Source organism: Tachyglossus aculeatus, chromosome X1 (genome assembly GCF_015852505.1).
Source record: "Tachyglossus aculeatus isolate mTacAcu1 chromosome X1, mTacAcu1.pri, whole genome shotgun sequence".
In the NCBI taxonomy this organism is placed as follows: Eukaryota; Metazoa; Chordata; class Mammalia; order Monotremata; family Tachyglossidae; genus Tachyglossus; species Tachyglossus aculeatus.
In genome coordinates this window covers 83,335,294-83,358,354 of record NC_052101.1, presented here as the reverse complement: position 1 = coordinate 83,358,354, position 23,061 = coordinate 83,335,294, and the positions used below count along the sequence as shown (strand labels likewise).

The 23,061-nt window shown below is 43.7% G+C and overlaps 1 protein-coding gene across 4 annotated transcripts in view; it reads right to left on the bottom strand.

Annotated features, from left to right (window-relative positions):
• IQSEC1 (IQ motif and Sec7 domain ArfGEF 1) overlaps positions 1 to 14,059 on the bottom strand; it is a 310,479-nt gene extending 296,420 nt beyond the window's left edge. For 2 of the 4 annotated variants that reach the window (XM_038772890.1, XM_038772895.1), the window contains exon 1: positions 13,884 to 14,059. In XM_038772890.1, coding sequence (XP_038628818.1) covers positions 13,884 to 13,906 — 23 coding nt within the window. In that variant the 5' untranslated portion in view covers positions 13,907 to 14,059. Of the gene's footprint in view, positions 1 to 12,968; positions 13,033 to 13,883 lie in introns of those variants that run through there. The other 2 variants (XM_038772894.1, XM_038772896.1) reach the window with 2 other exon arrangements.
• Between the last annotated feature and the right edge of the window lie 9,002 nt (positions 14,060 to 23,061).

Below are 23,061 nucleotides of genomic sequence, written 5' to 3'. Positions count from 1 at the left end.
TGTCTCCACCTCCTTCTTCCCTCCTCCCCTTTTTATGGTATTTGTTAAGCATTTACTCTGTGCCAGGCACTGTTCTGAGCGCTGGGGTAGATACGAGGTAACCAGATTGGACACAGTCCCTGCCCCACATGGGGCTCACAGTCTTCATCCCCTTTTTACAGATGAGGTAACTGAGAGAAGTGATGCGACTTGCTCAAGGTCCCACAGCAGACAAGTAGTGGAGCTGGGATTAGAACCCAAGTCCTTCTGACACCCAGGTCTGTGTTTTCTCCACTAGCCCATGCTGCTCTTGGAACCACCAAAGCTGCAGGGAAGTAGCGTGGTTTAGTGGAAAAAGCACAGGCTTGGGAGTCAGAGAACGTGGGTTCTAATCCTGCCTCTGCCACTTGTCTGCTGTGTGACTTTAGGCAAGCTACTTAACTTCTCTGTGCCTTAGTTACCTCATCTGTAAAATGGGGATTAAGACTGTGAGTCCCACATGGGACAACCTACTTACCTTGTATCTACCCTAGTGCTTAGAACAGTTCTCGGCACATAGTAAGTGCTTAAGAAATACCATTATTATTATTATTACTATTATTATTATTATTATTATTATCAGATTAGGGAAGGGTATGCAGCAGGGTTTGCCTTCTATGTTTCTTCCCCACAACTCCTGGCACCAGGGCTAACATGCCTGGTCACAGATGAAACTACACACACAAGTGCAGGTCACTTAATCAATCAATTCATCTTCTTTATTGAGTGCTTTCTCTGTGCAGAGCACTGTTCTAATAACTTGGAGGACTACAATATAACAGAGTTGGTAGACACATCCCTGCTCACAAGAAGCTTACAGTCTAGAGGAGAGACAGATATTAAAATTAATTATGGATATGTATATAAGTGCTGTGGGGCTGAGAAAGGGGTGAATAAAAGGTAGAAGTGCATAGGTGATGCAGAAGGGAGAGGGAGAACTGGAAATGGAGGGCTTAGTTGGAAAAGCCTCTTGGAGGAGATGTGATTTTAATAAGGCTTTGAAGGTGAGGATAGTGAATTTCTCCAGGTTTTCCTGGAACCATAATGAGTTCTGCTGAGCCATCTGCACTCTGTCACCAGGTCCCCTGTGGCCCGCAGCCCACATTCTGAGATGGTTGGCAAGGATAGAGGGTGCAGGCTTGTTGTCATGGAACCAAGTATCTCCATGAGGACTCCTCAGCGGAGACACTGCTGTTCCTTTGCTTTTTCATAAGTCACTCTGGTGTGAAGCACTGAGCTGAGCTGTAATAAGAGTTGGGGTCCTTTTGCTTCTTGGAAACAGTGGAAAGGCAAAACAGAAACAGAGCATGACAACAAAAACTATAAACAGATCAAAAAAAAAGGAAGAAATAAATGTTCCTTGAAGCAATGTTAATTTGTCTTTTTGTGAAGATTGGCATGTCCTGGATCCTTCCCCTGCCATGGTTCTTGGGTACAGGAATGGAGGTGCCCATTCTCTGAGCTGGTGATGGGGAGAAAGGGAGACATATCCAAGAAATACTTTTCTTAAAAAAAGGCAAATGAGCATTACCTCAGGAGGCTCTCTGTGGACCCTCTTGGTTGCAGAGAAGGAACCAACAGGGTTCTTCAGGATGTAGGATGTATGAGGAACTATTTTCCATCTTGGTTGGGGGCAGGGAGCTCTCCCCTTGAGAGGAGTGGCACTAACAGAAATGAGGCATGGGCAATTTTCTGCTAAATACAGCATTACTTTACAGTCCTGTATCATGGATTGGGTATCACAGTTATTAAAAGTAGACTGAGGAAGTGGAGAGGATCCAGAGAAGAGCAAGGAAAAAGATTCAAGGGATGGAAAATAGGGTCTATGAGAAAATGTTAAAGGAACTGAGGTCCTGCCACCCAGTGAAGAAAAGGCTCAAGGGTGCCTAACAATAGATTAAGAATTGCTTTGTGAGGAGGGTGTGGACTAGAAGTTTTCCATGATCACATAAGGATTTGGCCTGGAGCTGCAGTAAGAAGGAGTTCAGTAAGGCCAAAAGGAAGACTTTCTCAGCTGTCGGAGTTTTATTTTGTTCTCTTTTGGGTTTTTTTTCATCCCGGCATGGACTAATTTTTAAAAATTAAAAAACAATAACAGTCTGTCCTAGGTGAACCTTTTACCTGTCTGGAAACAGGGGGCTAGGCTGGATGACATCTCAAGATCATTTCCAGCTTTGAGATTCTAAGCATTTAACTCTTCATTATACTCTGTCTCTACCAAACCAACTAACATGTAGTCTACAGAAAATGGAAAAACTACAATCTCGTATAGTCTGTTCTATTTCACAATGAGGCAGGGCTAACGGATTCGGGAAAGAAAACTGGGAAGAACAGAATCACAGATCCTTAAAAAGAGATCCTTTACATTTTCCTTAGTAAGTACCTAAGTGAATCAGTCTCCTGAAATTATATCCTGGGTGTGAGTGAGTCACAATGTGAATGCAGGAAGACACATTGCTACAGTATGAACAATGGCAACATAGATCATCAAGAGATATGGAGAGTTGGGCTATGCCAAGGTTATGGAGATGCCTGTACCAGGGAAGGAAATCGATCAAATAGCCCATCAGAACCCACAAAGGTCAGATCATGGACCAAAGGACACTGGGGTTCATGTGACTCCAAAGTTGGGGGAACAGGAATACTGACTATTTTGTTTGTCTTCCTTCGCTATAACAATTGGAGTTAGGGATGGGATTGAGGTTGGAGTCAACATTAGGCCCAGGGTAGATGTACCTTTCGAAAAAAGGGATGTAGCTTTTCGCCTTTGAGGATCAATTCTTACATTCCTTTAAATGTCAAGATTGAACACATAATTTCCCATAGATGACTGTTGGTCACACCAGCCTCAGAAAATCAATCAATGGTATCTATTGAGCGCTTAATGTGTGCAAGGCACAGTACTAAGAAAACTGCTTTTACTTTTCAAGCCATGAGGAGGACAATCACTGCAGTGAAGCAGCAGTTTTCTAGATGGCTCCCTGTGGCCCAAGACAGTTAATGCAGCATCCCCAAAGAACCTAGTGGAAAGAGCATGGGCCTGGGAGTTAGGGGATCTGGATTCTAATCCCGACTCTGCCATTTACCTGTTGTGTGACCTCGGGCAAGTCACTTTACTTCTCTGTTCCTCAGTTACCCCATCTTAAAATGGGGATTTTAAAATGCTGTGAGCCCCATGTGGGATATGGAGTGTGTCCAACCTGATTATCTTGTATCTATCCCAGTGCTCAGTTCTGTGCCTGGATCATAGTAAGCACTTAACAAATACCACTTAAAAACAAAAACAAAACAACCCCACTTGCATCTTGGAAGAAACAGCCGGAAGTGTCAGTACTGAAATGCACGTGGTGCAGTTTCAAAGCAGCAGAATGTTTGCGTAACACAGCTGGGCCAGCACGGTTCCTGAAAGGATAACCTTTTCCAATTCAACTAAAGCAAACTACATAGCCAGCAGCAGAATCTTTAAATTAAGCACTCAGAACTGGCACAGATTTAGCTTCTGGGTGGTGAAAGCCTAAAACTTGCTGCTACCTCAGGGAACAATTTTTGCATTCCTAATGTTGATCTTCCCTATTTTCCTTCTAGATCAAATAATGCCTTTTTCCTACAGAAAAGGTCCCTGAACTTTGAACTTCTGGTTCTGACCTTGGCCTTTGAGAACTTGAAGAAAGAATCCTTTATGTTAGTACAGAATACTGGATTTGAGAAGCACTGAATAGCTAAGTGGAGGTGACTAGCCCAGACTGGATCCTCCCTCTATGTCACCCTAATCTATATATTTGTCCTCCTTCCATTTACTGTAGACATGTATTGAGCACCATTTTTGTGTTTTTCACTTCTCCACTTAATAGATGAAAGATCTCCATTCAGATTTGCTCCCTGTAAAAAAATGTTGGTGCATAATATATGAAACACCTTTCTAGTTGCGTGTGTACATATATAAACACGTATATATACTATCATGCTCAACATGGGTCAGTGGAGGTGTACAGATATAAAAAACTGTACATATCCACCGACCCACGTTGAGCATAATTAAGATATTTTACAACTACATCAAAATGAAGTGCTTGTATGTGATGGGAAAGGAGGCTGCTGTGAAATCAACAGTCAAATGCACAGACAACCCTTTGTTTCTTGCTCTAGGTGGCCTCTCAAGCAATGGTACTAAGAGAAACAGCATGGCCTAGTGGTTAGATTGCGGGGCTGGGAGTCAGGAGGACCTGGGCTCTAATCCCGGTTCCACCACTTTTTTTTTTAAATCATATTTATTGAGCGCTTACTGTGTGCAGAGCACTGTACTAAGCGCTTGGGAAGTACAAGTTGGCAACATATAAAGACAGTCCCTACCCAACAGTGGGCTCACAGTCTAAAAGGGGGAGACAGAGAACAAAACCAACATACTAACAAAATAAAATAAATAGAATAGATATGTACAAGTAAAATAAATAAATAAACAGAGTAATAAATATGTACAAACATATATACATATATACAGGTGCTGTGGGGAAGGGAAGGAGGTAAAATGGGGGGATGGAGAGGGGGACGAGGGGGAGAGGAAGGAAGGGGCTCAGTCTGGGAAGGCCTCCTGGAGGAGGTGAGCTCTCAGTAGGGCCTTGAAGGGAGGAAGAGAGCTACGTTGGCGGATGGGCAGAGGGAGGGCATTCCAGGCCAGGGGGATGACATGGGCCGGGGGTCGATGGCGGGACAGGCGAGAACGAGGCACGGTGAGGAGATTAGCGGCAGAGGAGCAGAGGGTGCGGGGTGGGCTGTAGAAGGAGAGAAGGGAGGTGAGGTAGGAGGGGGCGAGGTGATGGAGAGCCTTGAAGCCCAGGGTGAGGAGTTTCTGCCTGATGTGCAGATTGATTGGTAGCCACTGGAGATTTTTGACGAGGGAAGTAACATGCCCAGAGCGTTTCTGGACAAAGACAGTGTGACCTTGGGCAAGCTGCTTAACTTCTCTGGGCCTCAGTTATCTCATCTGTAAAATGGGGATTAAGATTGTGAGCCCCATGTGGGATAGGAACTGTGTCCAACCTGATGATCTTAGACCTACTCCAGTGCTTAGAACAGTGTCTGGCACACAGTACGTGCTTAACAAATACCATAAAAATGGTATTCATCAAAGTTTATTGCATGCAAGCACTGTACTAAGCACTTGGGAGGCTACAAAACTAAAGAGTTGGTAGGCACAATCCCTGCTGTCTAGGAGTTTACAATCTAGTTGGGGAGACAAACATTAAAATAAATTACAGATAGGGAAAGCAGCAGAGTAAAAGGATGCACATGTAAGTGCTGTGGGGGTGGGGATGGGGTGCGCATCAAAGATCTTAAGGGGGTACAGACCCAAGTGGGCAGGCAATGCAGAAGGGAGGGAGAATAGCATGGTAAACTGAGAGGTTAGTCAAGGAAGACTTCCGGTAGGAGATATGATTTTAGTATCATATGGTGGGGAGAGTGGTATTCTGGTGTATATAAAGAGGGAAGGAGTCTCAGGTAGGAGTAGAGGCCATGAGCAAGAGGTAGATGGTGAGAGAGATGAGATTGAGGTACAGGGAGTAGGTTGGTTTTAGTAGGTTGGGGAAGCAGTGTGGCTCAGTGGAAAGAGCGCGGGCTTTGGAGCCAGAGGTCATGGGTTCAAATCCCAGCTCCGCCAACTGCCAGCTGTGTGGCTTTGGGCAAGTCACTTAACTTCTCTGTGCTTCAGTTCCCTCATCTGGAAAATGGGGATTAAAACTGTGAGCCCCCCGTGGGACAACCTGATCACCTTGTAACCTCCCCAGTGCTTAGAACAGTGCTTTGCACATAGTAAGTGCTTAATAAATGCTATTATTATTATTATTATTATTTAGAGGAGTCAAATGTGCGAGCTGGGCTGTGTTGGGAGAAGAACAAGGTTAGATAGGTGGAGAACTGATTGAGTGCCTTGAAGCATCTAAAGTCACATTCCCAACCAAAATAATGCCCCCAAATATTTCAGTGGCTGATTTTTTTTCTTCTCCCCTCCTGCTTTGATCTGTGCTCTCATTTTTTTTATTGTTGTTTTTTTAGGTAAAGAAAGATAAGTAGGAAGAGAATGTGATTTTCAGTGAAAAAATGAAGCATCTGCAGCTGCTATTTTCCTGCTTCTTCTGATCAAAGATTCAGAAAGGACCTGCTGTTATTCAGGGAACCACTCCCCAGAGAGATGTAGTTCCAGGATAGGAAAATGTTTCAATTATCGCCTTAATTATTCTTATTCACTTTCAAATTCTCTCTATCTCCATATGAGCACCAAAAGAATAGCATCCCAAGAGTACACTAACCCCTCCTCAAGACCCAGTCCCTACATATCTGTTTCTACACTTGAATAATTTACGTTTTAAAACCAAGGATTTTCAAGTACGACAGATGAGTTACATACATACAGTTTGAGGGGAAAAAAAACATTACCGGAAATCAAAAGCCTAATCCTCTGTTAGGTTAAGTAATCCCCCATGAAACCCTCAAGGGTGATGGGGTGGGGAGAAAGAAAAAAAATCACTTTGATTTTTGCTCATCTCCTTTTCTCAGAGTGCAAATCTTGCCTAAAATACCTCTTGGCACTCAGTCATAAAGAGGTTACATTGCATCTTGGCTGCACTGTGGTTCTTGCTCTAAGAAAAATTGTTTCTCATAGGCCTGACGGTAGGTTGGACGTGGAATTGTTTTCCCCATTCATTCATTCATTCAATCATATTTATTGAGCACTTACTGTGTGCAAAGCACAGTACTAAGTGCTTGGAAAGTACAATTTGGCAATAGAGACAATCCCTACCCAACAACGGGCCCCATCACACCAGTCCCCCTTGTTTTTTGGGAAATATTCTGCCCAAATAAATGTTTGCTCATTTTCTTTCTGCTAGATCTGAAATTGGGGGTAAGAAGGGATAAGGAGTGGAGCGAGGTAGAGGTGGGTGTGGAATGGAGTAAGTAGAGAAGCCAGGAACTTCACTTATTGAGGCATATTAGGCCAGAAGTCTGCAGGGTCTTAAAGAGCCTTAATCCTCCTGATTAACAAAGAGAAGAGAATTAAACTGGCCCAGCCGGCAAGGAGAGGATAGGAAGTAAGCAAGGGAGACCTCAAATCTGATGCCAGATATAGGCGGGTCAGTCACTTGCAGAGCTGTGGCCTGGGGCCAGCTTCTTGCTCACCCTTGGTGACCAGACACCTGGAGAGCTGAGACCAAGAAAGAGATGAGGAGGTGATGGGGCTGTAGATCCCAATCCAGTGACTTTTATCTACACACACTTTCATGAATAATACTGTATATGTATGAATGGAGGCATAGGAGTGTGGTGGCTATGGTAAAAACATACCCCCATTTCCTATTAAAACTACAGTTCAAATGCCGACTTTGCTCATAACACACTCTTTTAGGAATGCAACAACTAACATTAAGGAGACACTTCTGCAGTTTCAATGTTTCGAAACAAAGCCACACACAATAAGGGTTTTGTGGGCTAGTATGTCTACAAATATAAGAATAATGGATATAGACTCAATCCAGCACCCAAAATATCTGAGGCATTGAAGACGCCCCACATCCTACTCTCTAGGAATGGACATTTTATGGTAGCCTTCAAAAGAGTTTTAAAAACTTTACACACACACACACACACACACACACACACACACACACACAGAGTTTCACTAGCACACAATTTTCACCAGTTCTCATCTTCCTAGGCCATTTGGACTCTGTTCCCAGTACACATTACATTAGAAAGAATTCATCAGTGCTGAATAACATTTCTTCATTCTACATTCTACAAGATCTGTCAATATTACAGAACCAATCCAAAAACTTCACAAAGCAAAATATAATAGAGATGAGAGAAGATTGTTTCCATCTCAGGGAGAGAGGAAGTTCTGAGGAATGACATTTCCCAGAAATCCCTAGGGCAGAGTCTAAGTTGGCTGATTATTTTGGAAGCTGTAAGTCCAACAGCCAATAGGCTAAAAAGATTCCCTTGTCTGGGACTTCCTGAGACTAATCATCATTGGCATTCAATAACTGCCTCTGGTGTGTACAGAGCACTGTAACTAGTCTCTTGAAAACATACAGTACCACAATACTGTGGAAGAGGAAGACATGGCTACTGAGACGTAGCGTGGCTCAGTGGAAAGAGCACAGGCTTGGGAGTCAGAGGTCATGTGTTCTAATCCTGACTCCGTCACTTGTCTGCTGTGTGACCTTGGGCAAGTCATTTAACTTCTCTGTGCCTCAGTTCCCTCATCTGTAAAATGGGGATTAAGACCGTGAGCCCCATGTGGGACAACCTGATTACCTTATATCTACCCAAGAGCTTAGAACAGTGCTTGGCAAATAGTAAGAGCTTAACAAATACCACCATTATTATTATGGCCTCTTCCCTCAAGATATTTATGGGACAGGAGGCACTGTTTTTTGCTGCTGCTTTCAGAAAACAGGGCCTCTAGCTGACTGAGAGTCTCTTTCAGGGCCTGGGGCCCAGGGTTGAAAAAAGGACAATTTGGTAAAATGGGGAAGCCTAGTCACCATAAATAGCAGAACTGCTTGAAAATCTGATCCACAATGGACCCGCGTGGCTCAGTGGAAAGAGCCTGGGCTTGGGAGTCAGAGGTCATGGGTTTGAATCTCAGCTCTGCCACATGTCTGCTGTGTGATTTTGGGCAAGTCACTTCTCTGAGCCTCAGTTACCTCATCTGTAAAATGGGGATTAACATTGTGAGCCCCGTGGGACAACCTGCTCACCTTGTATCCCCCCCCCAGGGCTTAGAACAGTGCTTTGCACATAGTAAGTGCTTAACAAATGCCATTATTATTATTTATTATTATTATTTTGCTCACCTAGCCAGCACACACTGACTCCTTCAGACACAGACGGTAAGCAGAATCTGCAGTGCACCTACCTTAGAAGGAACTGGCAATGGGGGAAAAGTTATGAGCTAATCATGAACATTCAGGGTTTTCATAACATGCATTTTCACTATGTGTTTTAAATAGAATGTGATGACAGAAATCGGGAACACAAGCTTTCTTTTATGTCGGGTTCTGTGAGAACCCCTGCATTATAGGAGAACTGTGTGTATTTTTGTTACGGTACTTGTTAAGAGCTTACTACATGCCAGGCACCGTACTAAGTGCTGGGCTAGATACAAGTTAATCAGGTTGGACACAGTCAGTGGCTTACATGGGGCTCACAATCTTCATCCACATTTTACAGGTGAGGGAACTGAGGCACAGAGAATTGAAGTGACTTGCCCAAGATCACACAGCAGACAAGTGGCAGAGCCAGAATTAGAACCCGGATCCTTCTGACGCCCAGGCCCGTGCTCCCTCACTAGGCCATGGTGCTTCTCATTGTTAAAGATTGTTTCCCTGACGGCAACCGCATTCTTTATTTGCCCTGTTATTCTTGGGATTCGTTTTAGATGTTATGATGGGTGTATCACCCAGGTCTTTACCTGAATATCTCACTGGATTTTATCTACCTCAGCACTTAGAACAGTGCTTGGCACATAGTGAGTGCTTAACAAATGGCACAATTATTATTATTTACCCCCAAATAAGATCTCATATTGATTTCATGTATGTGAACTGCAGGGGGAAGGAAATTGGTTGGCAATTATTTGGTGGGTGAACATCCCCTCCCTGACTCAATGATCATAGGTTCCAAGTCCTTAGGCAGTATCAGCCTAACTGTCCAAGGCCAGTTGGTCCCCTTGGGGATCCATTTTAGTTTTCTTGTTTGTCTTTTGGGGCTCAGCAGGCTGTGGTAATCCCCACCATACCACCCGCCCCTCCCTACTTTTCTGGCTAGTCAGTAGAGACTCAGGTGCCAGGATCACTAACTACTGGCTGCTATCGTTTTAATTGGATTTTTCCCTACTGCTTTTCAGTCAACATTTTCTGCCTCCTCAACAAACAATGATTGAAGAACCATTGTGTATATGCCACGCTGTGAGCCTTTTCTGGAATTTTAGATATTAGAGAGAGTAGTAGTCATAGCAGTTGTAATAATATTTATTACTACAATCTACAATTTGAGAGGATATCCAGGCAGGAATTAAACATAGTCCCTGTCCCTTAGGGGGCTTACAAAAAACAAGTAGCCGGTTCCTCTTTTGAGGACTCCAATTCTTTACTATAATGTAAATCCCTCAAAGTCTCATGTCAGAAAGTATAGGCAATAAGGCTTCACCCTGAATATAATTACTAATGACTCAGAACAACACTGTGTAGCTTAAATTCCCAAGTTGAAAAAAGGTACATTTTGCATCCACTATAGACAGCTACTCTATTTCCTAGTAATAAAAGTATAGTCTCTAGATAATAACTGAAACAGGGATGACCTTAATTAGGACAGGAGTAATTAAGATATCTTACTGGTAATGACCTACACTGTGGAAGGAGATTGTGAATATGTTTGATTCAGAAAGCCATTCTCAAAAGTTTCCTTTTATTGTTATTATAGGAACTACTGTAACAATCTTTTGAAATTAATAATGAGACCATTTATTATTTGTTATGCCTTGAGCTCAACTCTCCCACTGTCAACTCCTTGCTCACTTCCTCCCCCTGGCCTGGAACTCCCTTTTCCTTCATATCTGACAGACCACCACTCTCCCCTTCTTCAAAGCCCTACTAAAATCATATCTCCTCCAGGAAGACTTCCTTGACTAACCTCTCATTTTCCCACCCTATCCTCCCTCTCTTCTGTGTGGCCTATGCACTTGGGTGCGTACTCTTTAAGTACTTTGATAGTCACCCTACCCTCAACCCCACAGCACTTACATACACATCCTTATACTCTGTTGTTTCCCCAGTCTGTAATTTATTTGAATGTCCATTTCCCCTACTGGTCTTTAAGTTCCCTGAGGGCAGGGATCGTGGCTATCAACTCTTTTCTATTGTAATAATAATGATAATAATAATAATAATGACATTTATTAAGTGCTTACTATGTGCAAAGCACTGTTCTAAGTGCTGGGGAGGTTACAAGGTGATCAGGTTGTCCCACAGGGGGCTCACAGTTTTAATCCCCATTTTCCAGATGAGGTAATTAAGGCACAGAGAAGTTAAGTGACTTGCCCAAAGTCACACAGCTGACAATTGGTGGAGCCGGGATTTGAACCCATGACCTCTGACTCCCAAGCCCGTGCTCTTTCCACTGAGCCGTGCTGCTTCTCTACTGTCCCAAGTGCTTAGTACAATTGCTCTGCACATGCAGTAAGTCCTCAATAAATATCCCTGATAGACTGATTTATACATAAAACATTCTTGAATTTCTAAATCCACTATTTAACTGGATGTGGTCAAAAAATACAAGCCCAAAGACATTAATATAACTGAGCATCTGGCCTAATGGAGGAAGAAAATGGTGCAAGATACAGGGACAGATAGAGTAGACTTACTTCCCAGATTCTGATTTCTTCAGGTTCCTACAGAGTTGTCATGATGGCCATTCTATAGTGCTTTAATTATAAAAAGGAACCTTTTTAATTCATACCATGTGGAATTAACACTCATTGGAAAAAAATAATTCACCAAGGAGGTTCTACCTATGGTTTCTAAGTCTGACAACCCTCCAAAAATATATGAAATGAAAAAGAAATGAGAAAGTAGAATCATGAACAGCTATTGGGATGGCAGATTTTGGTAACGGATTACATGTTCCAAGGTTCACTTAGCAACCTTTTCATATCACTGACTTCACTGGGACTGGTGGATCTGCTCAGCCACTGAATAGACAAAATGTATAGATTACAGACTTCCCTCTCCCAATGCCCAGTCAAAATCTTCATTTCTGTTTAATCCACACCGATCACCAAGGCACTTATACATGATTTTCAAACCTCTTCAGGTGTGACTTTCCACCCAGCTGAATTGCTGACATCTTATGCATCAATGTAAAAGCCCAACTGCAAAGGGATGGCCTATTAAGCCTTACTCTCTTCAGACTCTCCTCCTGAGGAGTGCTTAGGGATGGAAGCGACCATGCAGGGCAGGGCTTACTATCTGTTTCTAAAAATAAATCGATAGCCCTGACTAGAGAAGCAAAATCTAGATGGTTCTGTACACATAGCAAATATAGGGTTTTCTGTATAAGAGAGGCAAAGGCATGAGACAGAAAATAAGAATCAGGAATATTTGAGTGGGGTTAGAAATGAACAAATCTTCTATTTTAAATCTACCTGAATCGGCACTAAAAGAATGCTTGTTTTGTTACCGATACAGTTATCTATTCGGGAAGCAGCCCACGACTGGAATGAAAATGTGCTTTAATGGTGAAAGCAATTCAGCATTGCTGATTCTCCACCTTTGGATTTTCATTCCTGTTTAGAGGAGTTGGGGGGAAGATTGCAACCTACATGAGACAAGACAAGATTTTTGTGTGATATCCATTCCCTCTAGATTCTGAACAGTAAGTAGGGAAGCTTATTACCTTGTTTCCAGGGTGCCATACATTTCTATACCAGGAATTGCAAACAGCTTTGAAAGCCTAAACAGAGCCCCATAAAATAGCTTACATTGCTTCTACAAAATTTCCTTTTTTCTTTTTATTCCCCAAACCTTTCTTTCCCCTTTCTCTCCCTTCCACAACCCCTTTCATTTCAAAAATGATTATCTGCGGGTAACAGAAATAATTAAAAATACCTTTTGATATTGGGAAAGTCACCCTGCAGGGGATGAGGGATATTAAGAGTGGTCCTGCTGTGCCATGACCTAGGACACGTAGGTCTTTCAGTGAAAATGGGGAGCACACAGAGCAAGCAGGGAATTGGGGGGGGGCTACATAGATGAATTAAAGTACAAACCTTGACATGACCTAGGACATGCAGGTCTTTCAGTGAAAATGGGGAGCACACAGAGCAAGCAGGGAATTGGGGGGGGGGGGGGCTACAGAGATGAATTAAAGTACAAACCTTGACTCCGCCACCTTACCTGCTCATATTTCTTGGCTACATACAAAAGGAACATTGGAGTTCTAGCCAGATGGCCAAGCAGCTCAGGAATCAAAGTCCCTCAATCTCCCAGGACAACCCGTCTAATGGAACAGCCGACTTCAGTTTCCACAAATATTCTGGATCTGTGATGTCACTAGCACAGCACAAACTTCACCAACCTTTACCACTGGCTACCAACAAATGGATGCTTAGCTCCTTAGCCAAATATGACAGTTGCCGCTCCAGGCTCATAAACAAAATATTAATTTCTGCAGATCTTGCCACACCATGGGGTTATTTACATTGACTTTTTAACAGAAAAAGAAATTACCTTATCACTAAGGATAGAGAATGAAAAACCTTTGGCTATTATAATTCTAGAATACATTTACATCACATGTAACACCAACATATCCATTAAAGCAATTTTTAACATCTCCCTGAGTGTTTACAAATCAAATAGGACATAAAGGAAATGTGTAAGCAAGGTTTAAATTTAGGAAAACGACCTATTTGTAAAAATCCAATACTTGTTTCTTTGGAGAGGCTTAAAGGGGAAAGAAGGAAGGTACGCTGCTTCTTTTATGTCTGCTATTAAACATATTAAAGGTTGGCTTCCAAATGCTGATTCATCATCATCATCACTATCACCATCATTATTATAGTAATTGTTTTTAACACCGATGATTATTTGGATCTCCATGTGTCAGTGTATCCTGAAAGGTTAATCACGAAATGGTCCAAGCTGCCCTTCCCCTTCCCCTTCCCCAAACAGATCCACAGTCACAATCACACACACACAGACACACATACACAAACACACACACACACGGCCTCTCTCCAAAACCAAAAAGAATCCACAATGCTCTGCTCACGATCTAGGTTCCTAATCCAGGGAAGAAAGAATACTCACAAATAACACCTTCTACAAGCCATCCTGTATGTGGACTGGTTTTCCCCTTTCTCTCTCTCTCTCTGTCTTTCTCTCTCTCCCTCTCTCGTTCTCTTTCGTTACGGTAAATCTGAAGTAGAGAACAGGTCTTTCTGGCAGGAAGCAAAAAAAAAAAAACACATTCACTGCGTTCACAAGCTCATTCAGTCTCAGCCTCGCTGGGAATGACACAGATAAGCAAGCCTGTGATGTAACCAACACCAAACTGCATCAGATGAACCCAAAGGCACTCAAGGGTTACACTATGCAAAGGAGTGAATGAGGAGGGTGAGCAAACACGTTAACTAGCAATACCACACCTGGAGGGGGGATCTGGGCTTGCTTTCTGCTATGTGAGTATCTCTCTGATTTTTTTTTCCTCCCCATGTGAAAACTGGACAGGGAAACAGAAAATGTTTTCAGAATTTATATCACCTCGGCAGTCAGGGGGTGCCTGATGCAACGGTAGCATTCACCATCATGGAAGGAACATCGTAGTACAGTCCAGTGTGGACCAATCACCTTCATTTTGGTCTCTATGACAACGGCAGCATCTGTAGCAGCAAATTGTATTCCCTCTTTGCTGCAAAGTCAATTTGTAGTCACATACTATTCTGTGAACTGATAAGGCAGCAGGGCTAATCAACAACGAGGAAAAGCAGAACTAGAAACACACACAACGTTAGATTCAGACTCCCTTTGCCTCGGTGGAGAGTTATTGCTGTGACATTGAGATGAATGGCCAGTGAAATAGGAAGGGAAAGACCAGAGAGGTACTTGGCAGTGTAACCTCATACAAAGATAATCACTACAGTTATCAACATCAGGAACTTACTGATTACAATAACTTCTGCTATGATTTAGGCAGTTAAGGCTTTGCATGCAGTAACCATTTGCAATGGCCATAGCTAAAAATTCAAATGTTTTGAAAATTTCACAAAAACACATCCAAACAAAACCAAATGCACAATCTCCCATGGAGAGACAGAGCAGTCAAAACAGGTGGGTCTGGTTTGGCCCCTCCAGAAAAGATGGAAGGATTTGGGCCTAGCCCAATCGGCTGGGAAATGGAATTCTGGGGACCCAGACCTTACCCTGAAAATATTGGCAGGTTCCTTGTAGGACTAAGTCTGGCCCCTTTTCACCACACCTTCCCCCCACCCCTGTTGATTTCCTTTGTCTTTACTGCTCAGCCATTAGTGGTGAGTAGCTGTAATAATAATAATAATGATGGCATTTATTAAGCACTTACTATGTGCAAAGCACTGTTCTAAGCACTGGGGAGGTTACAAGGTGATCAGGTTGTCCCACGGGGGGCTCACAGTCTTAATCCCCATTTTACAGATGAGGGAACTGAGGCACAGAGAAGTTAAGTGACTTGCCCAAAGTCACACCACTGACAATTGGCAGAGCCGGGATTTGAACCCATGACCTCTGACTCCAAAACCCGTGCTCTTTCCACTGAGACACGCTGCTTCTCCCGTGCTGTAATGGGTCCTCCTCTCACTCTAACTTTGTCCCCAGAAACAATGGGATGGGGAAGCCCTGACTACCTCCCTTGGATGAATATGCCACAGTCCACACAGAGCCAGTGGAATTCAGGATTCCAGATTTCTCCTGGGAAATTTAAAATTTAACTAGCTTGAGAGATAGTTTTAAAAATCTGGGGACTTCCAACCATTCTAAATGATCTGTATATTTCCAACGTTATTCCAACTGCTCTCCTAGTTTTCCCCACTTGATAATTAGGGTATTTATTAATTACTTACAATGTGCCAAAGCCCTGGGGTAGATCATCAGACCAGTCATAGTCCCTGTCCCACATGGAGCTCAGAGTCTAAGGGAGGGCCGAGATCTTATCCCCATTTTACAGATGAATAAATTGAGGTACAGCAAGGTTAAGTGACATGCCCAAAGTCTCACAGCAGGTCAGTGCCAGAGCTGGGACTAGAACCCAGGTCTCTTCACTCCTAGTACAGGACTATTTCCTCTAGGCCATACTGACCGCCCCCCCGCCCACACTTTCTTTCTAATAATAATAATAATGATGGCATTTATTAAGCACTTACTATGTGCAAAGCACTGTTCTAAGCGCTGGGGAGGTTACAAGGTGATCAGGTTGTCCCACGGGGGGTTTACTGTCCCACATCTCACTAAAAGAAAGCAAACATCAGTTTGCAAATACACAGACCTCTCTCCAACCCTTATCCTTGAGTTCTCCTTTCAGTCAGTCACGACAAAAAGAGAACAGAAAGGAGAGGCAATGTGTATTGAATAGCACTGCTTTTATTAGGTCTTCTGCCCAGTTTCTTTTCAGCCCTGGTCTATTTTCGTAATTGCTCTAACTGTATTATTCTGTCAATTACGCCTTCCCCACAAAGCATGAAAGTAGCTCACTTTGCCGCAGTTTGGTTTCACCAGCATATCCCTTTGGTTCTTCCTTACACAGCTAGAAGCTGTTCAAATGCAAGACACATTTTGTGATCCACTGGTGCTACTACAGGTATTGCCTGTAAGCAGAATTATTTCCCTGGATAACAGCCCTCCTCCCAAGATGGATCTTGGTATTAAAAATTTGAGGAAGATGAATGGAAAGCTGTGTGGCCTAATGGAAGGGGCACAGGCCTGTGAATCAGAGGACTTGGGTTCGAATCCCAGGTTTGTTACTTATCTGCTGTGTGACCTTGGGCAAATCACTTCACTTTTCTGTGTCTCCATTTCCTCATCTGTAAAATGGGGATGAAATATCTGTCCTCCCCCCCCCCCTTGGACTGTGAGCCCCATGTAGGACAGGGACTGTTTCTGGCCTGATTATCTTGTATCTACCCCAGTGCTTGGTACAATTGTTGGCTCATCATAAGCACTTAAGAATACCACAGTTACTATTAAATGGGAAGGAGACCTTCCTCCACTTCTCTCCGGTAGATAAACTCCCCCCCAAGGGATAAGTTGACCTCCATTTCAGAAGCAATCTGTTGTCACTAGGATACCAAACTTTCTTCCTTAAATCAGTGAGTCACCCAAACCACCATCTGTCCACAGAGCTAAATTCAATACAAAATCCATGTGATGTTGGTGATGCTTTTAGCTGAGGCCCAGCATTCATTTGGCTGATCCTGGGTCTGAGGGCCCAATCAGTGGTCAGCCCAATTTCCAATACCTCAAAATACTCTTTTGTTTCCTTGACAACAGGCAAAAACCAAGAGTCAGAAGTTGGAAATGCTACAGGCAATGGCTAAGTGAAATAATTAGTGGAAACCAAATGCTATTTCCTAAGGGCCTGGAAGAATTTAGCTCAGGAAAATGTAAGGTGATGTCCAAAGGGCAGAAATATGGGGAAAATGGATATTGGACTGAGCAGGTGAGTTGGCGGATCTACTGGCCTCCTCTTAAAGAGCTGAAGTGGACAGGGAATGTGCTTAGTACAGTGCTCTGCACATGGTAAGTGCTCAGTAAATACCATCAATCCCCACCAAACTGCTTTCTATCTCGTGATGCACTCAAGTACTCAATCACCTTGCCCCCTCCTATTTCACCTTACTGATTTCCTACTACAACCCAGCACGTTCACTTTGCTCCTAAACACCAACCTACTCACTTAGTCATAATCCCCAGTTTGTGGATGAGGTAACTGAGGCCCAGAAAAGTGAAGAGACTTGCCTAAAGTCACATAGCAGACAGGTAGCTGAGCAGAGATTAGAATCCAGGTCCTTCTGACTCCAAGCCCAGGTTCTATCTACTAAGCCATGAATTGTGTGGGGTCATAAAGTAAACAGCAAGAAGCAGAGTACTGCCAGCTCAGATCCTTCCATTATCCTACATAGTTTTTCTGGCCTGGAAATTGATTTACTTGACACAGCGGCTTTTTTTTCTTTTTTTCTCCCTTTGCGGAATTGGATTATGCTGGCTTCTTCATATTCCTTATCCTTATTCACCAAATATTTGGCTTTTCTCCAGTTTGAACACATTAACCCCAGAGCAGGCTGCTAAGAAAAGCCCAACATCTTCAAAGTTATGGGTTAACTCTAGTTTTGCTGCATAGAGTTTAGATCTAAACCATGATGATGTTTATCACCTAAAATCTTCATCACACCAGAAGAACTTGGCTTCTATAAAATGAGATTTAAGGATCTCTTTCAGCTTCAAATGTCTATCCAATTAACTTAAACATCATCTTGAAAATATTACTGAGGTCAATGAGGATATTCTGATTTTGACCCACATGGCTTACAGCAAAAGAAATACACAGATTTTTCCTGAAGAAGAGAGACAGATACATGCATTCTCTGTGTGTAGCAGCAAGTTCAAATGTCTGAGGTTCAAATGTGTTTTTGAAACTTGGTTGATCCTGTGTCACTACGATTTTCCTATGTTTCTTGGGGACACACTTCACCATGCATAACTATTTTTAAGGTTCTGTAGGTATTTTATCAACCAATCTATTAATGGTTTCACAAATTTCACCCATCAATGGTATTTACTGAGCGCTTATTTTGTGGAGAGGACTGTACTAAGTGCTCGGAAAAGTACAATACAATTGGCAGACATGATCTCTGCCATCAAGGAATTTACAGTTCAGCATGTCCCGAGACCTAAAACAGAGAAAAAGGCCTCCAGATGGCTTGAAAAGCCTATATCTGATATGTCTTTCCTTGATATTTGTTATAGGTCATGCATTCGTAATTTGAGTTCCTAGTTCCAGGACAATAACAATGAAAAACTGCACAAGAAGGCCACAGAAGCATTAACTTCTGCAGCCTCTGGTCCACTCTGAGAATCTCCACTGAGTTTTGGGAGGCTTCGACTGAATGTCTGCTTCTGGAAGAAGATTAGCAAACTGTGTGCCCATATCTGCATCTTACATTTGCTCACAGTCAAGCTCAAAAACGACTCAAGCTCTGATGTGCAATTATCTTTGGGAATGTGTGTGGGTTCTGCCCACCAGCCCTCCATTCAGTTCTTGCGTTGAAGAGCAAAAACATTTTCCTCCCTCGGTTGTGCGTCAAATGTCACCAGTGTTTCTCATTCTGTTGCAAAGGATCAACAACCCATCTTGAAGTAGAATGGTATAAAGTCACTTTTACCGCTATACTTACTGCTGTTTTAAGCCTTGAAAAAGCAGATTTTTCTAACCGATAAGGAGCAACAGCAATAATGGTTAAAGGTATTGTGCTCACATGCCTAATTAAGAACATTGGGCTACAGCTACTAGACTTCAAGGTGGAAAGAATCATGGATATCAGAAGGCATAACTACCAGAAAACCTAACTCCTGCATCCACTCAGCTACACGCGCTGTGGGGCAATCAATCAATGGTATTGACTGAACAGTTACCATGTGCTTCTAGAACACTGTACTAAGCATTTGGCAGAGTTGGTAGACACGATCCCAGCCCATAAGGAGCAGTGTACTATATCTTATTTCTGTAGAACTATCAAATACTAGCAAGATGTATTTCATTCCATCACCAGTAACTATTCAAGTATACAAAGGAAAACAAACATCTGGCTTTACTCCACTAAAGTTTAGGTATAACATGCCAAATGTTATTTTGAACGTAATATTTACACTAGAAAGGATAGTGTTACCATTGTTCCCCATACTCTTCATTTCTTCCTTTTTCTGGTCATTACAAAACAATAGGCAAAATGGGCACACAACTCAGGCAGGCTTATCTTTGGTCTTTGAAGCAGCATGGCATAGTGGATAGAGCACGAGTCTGGGAGTCAGAAGGTTATGGGTTTTAATCCCAGCTCCACCACGCGTCTGCTGTGTGACCTTGGGCAAGTCATTTCACTTCTCTGGGCCTCAGTTATCTCATCTGAAAATGGGAAATGAGGCTGTGAGCCTCACATGGGTCAGGGACTGTGTCCAACTTGAATTTGCTTGTATCCATCCCCAAACTTAATACAATGCCTGGCACATAGTAAGCCCTTAACAAGTACCATAATAATAATAATAGTTATTTAAAGAAGCAAGGACTTGAGGATGGAGACATTGTCTTCTAAATAATAATAATAATAATAACAATAATGATGATGATGATGATAACGATGGTACTTGTATGGTCATATGACCAATATGATTCAGCAGTGGCCTGTTGGAGGCCACTGCAGCAGACAGACCAGCCTGGTAGGCCACAATAGCAAGGTTTGCTTTCCTTGAGCAGAGACTTGGCGAAGATCAGTATACCAAGAGATTTTACTGTAAAGAAGCAGGCCCTATATGGAAAAAGAACATTAATGGAACAAAGATCTATCAATCAATCACTATACTTCAATATACTAAGTGTTTGGTCAAATACAGATGCACATTCCCTGTCCTCAAGGAGCTTACTGCCTAATGGAGAAGCCAGAAGACACAAATAGAGATGGGGGAAGAAGAAAGGTATATCAGAAGTAGTACAGATATATCAGGATGAAGCAGCTGAATAAATAAGTGAATATACAAATAATCAATCACTCAATTAATGGTGTTTATTGAGTGCTTATTATGTGCAGAGCACTGTGCTAAGCACTTGGGAGAGTACAGTGCAACAAAATTAGCAGACATGTTCTCTGCCCATAACGAGCTTACAATCTAGAGGGGGAGACATACATTAATATAAATAAAGAAATAAAAATATACCTAGATACATAAATGCAAAGGGTGGGTGTTGGAAGGAAAGGAGGTGGAGAGAGGGAAGGAAAGAAGAATAAGTGGATATAGGGGAGAGGGAGGAAAGGTATGAGAAGTAGCACGGCGTAGTGGAGAGAGCATGGACCTTGGAGTCAGAAGGCCATGTTTTAATCCTGGCTCCATCACTTCTGCAGTGTGACTTTGGGCAAGTGACTTCAATTCTCTGTGTCTCAGTTACCTCATCTGTAAAATGGAGATTGAGACTGTAAGCCCCATGTGGGAAAGGGACCGTTTGCAACCCAATTTGCTTGTACCCACCCCAGCACTTCGAAGAGTGCCTAGCACAGAGTGTGTGTTTAACAAATACCACAATTGTTAGTATTATTATTCCCAGTTGCTTCTCCTGTTTCCTCACTGGTGCTGGAATCTGGGGCTGCCTAAGTGCACTTAGCTACACAACAGCCGGTTCTCACACTCCTGCTTCAAATCCCCACGAGGAGGGGCTGTCTGTTCACAGGGGATCTGACAAGCAGCATTCATTCATTCATTCATTCAATCAATCATATTTATTGAGCGCTTACTGTGTGCAGAGTACTGTACTAAGCGCTTGGGAAGTACATGTTGGCAACATATAGAGACGGTGCCTACCCAACAGTGGGCTCACAGTCTAGAACGGGGAGACAGAGAACAAAACAAAACATACGCTTGAGCTGCCGAACGCTGCTGGCGAAAGTCTAAACACCATGCCAACCTCGTTCACTTCAAGTTTATCCTTTCCTGCCTTAACTCAGCCCTCTCCTCTGCCAGACAAAACTATTTCTCCTCTCTTATTGACACACATGCCCATCATCCCCGTCAGCTCTGCCGTACATTCAACTCCCTTCTGAGGGCCCCGGTTCCTCCCCCTCCTCCTTCCCTCACCCCCAATGATCTGGCCTCCTACTTCATTAATAAAATTAAATCCATCAGGTCCGACCTCCCCAAAGTCACTCCCCCCGCTTCTCCAACCCCCCGGCTCTTAACACTCTCTGCTACTCTCCCATACTTCCCAGTAGTATCCTCAGAGGAGCTCTCCTCCCTCCTCTCAAGTCCTACTCCGGCCACCTGTGCTTCTGACCCCATTCCCTCTCATCTCATGAAATCTCTCGCTCTGTCCCTTCTCCCCTACTTAACTTCCATCTTCAACAGCTCACTCTTCACTGGTTCCTTCCCCTCTGCCTTCAAACATGCCCATGTCTCTCCCATCCTAAAAAAACCCTCTCTTGACCCCACCTCACCTTTTACTTATTGCCCCATCTCTCTCCTACCATTCCTTTCCAAACTCCTTGAACGAGTTGGCTACACATGCTGTCTCGAATTCCTCAACACCAACTCTCTCCTCGACCCCCACCAGTCTGGCTTCCATCCCCTACATTCCACGGAAACTGCCCTCTCAAAGGTCACCAATGACCTCCTGCTTGCCAAATCCAACGGCTCATACTCTATCCTAATCCTCCTCGACCTCTCAGCTGCCTTCGACACTGTGGACCACCCCCTTCTCCTCAACAAGCTATCCAAACTTGGCTTCACAGACTCCGTCCTCTCCTGGTTCTCCTCTTATCTCTCCGGTCACTCATTCTCAGTCTTTTTTGCAGGCTCCTCCTCCCCCTCCCATCCCCTTACTGTGGGGGTTCCCCAAGGTTCAGTTCTTGGTCCCCTTCTGTTCTCGATCTACACTCACTCCCTTGGTGACCTCATTCGCTCCCACGGCTTCAACTATCATCTCTACGCTGATGACACCCAAATCTACATCTCTGCCCCTGCTCTCTCCCCCTCCTTCCAGGCTCACATCTCCTCCTGCCTTCAGGACATCTCCATCTGGATGTCTGCCCACCACCTAAAACTCAACATGTCCAAGACCGAACTCCTTGTCTTCCCTCCCAAACCCTGCCCTCTCCCTGACTTTCCCATCACTGTTGACGGCACTACCATCCTTCCCGTCTCACAAGCCCGCAACCTTGGTGTCATCCTCGACTCCGCTCTCTCATTCACCCTTCACATCCAAGCCATCATCAAAACCTGCCGGTCTCACCTCCGCAACATTGCCAAGATCCGCCCTTTCCTCTCCATCCAAACCGCTACCCTGCTCGTTCAAGCTCTCATCCTATCCCGTCTGGACTACTGCATCAGCCTTCTCTCGGATCTCCCATCCTCATGTCTCTCCCCACTTCAATCCATACTTCACGCCGCTGCCTGGATTGTCTTTGTCCAGAAATGCTCTGGGCATGTTACTCCCCTCCTCAAAAATCTCCAGTGGCTACCAATCAATCTGCACATCAGGCAGAAACTCCTCACCCTCAGCTTCAAGGCTCTCCATCACCTCGCCCCCTCCTACCTCACCTCCTTTCTCTCCTTCTACAGCCCAGCCCACACCCTCCGCTCCTCTGCCGCTAATCTCCTCACAGTGCCTCGTTCTTGCCTGTCCCACCGTCGACTACCGGCCCATGTCATCCCCCTGTCCTGGAATGCCCTCCCTCCCAACCTAGCTCTCTTCCTCCCTTCA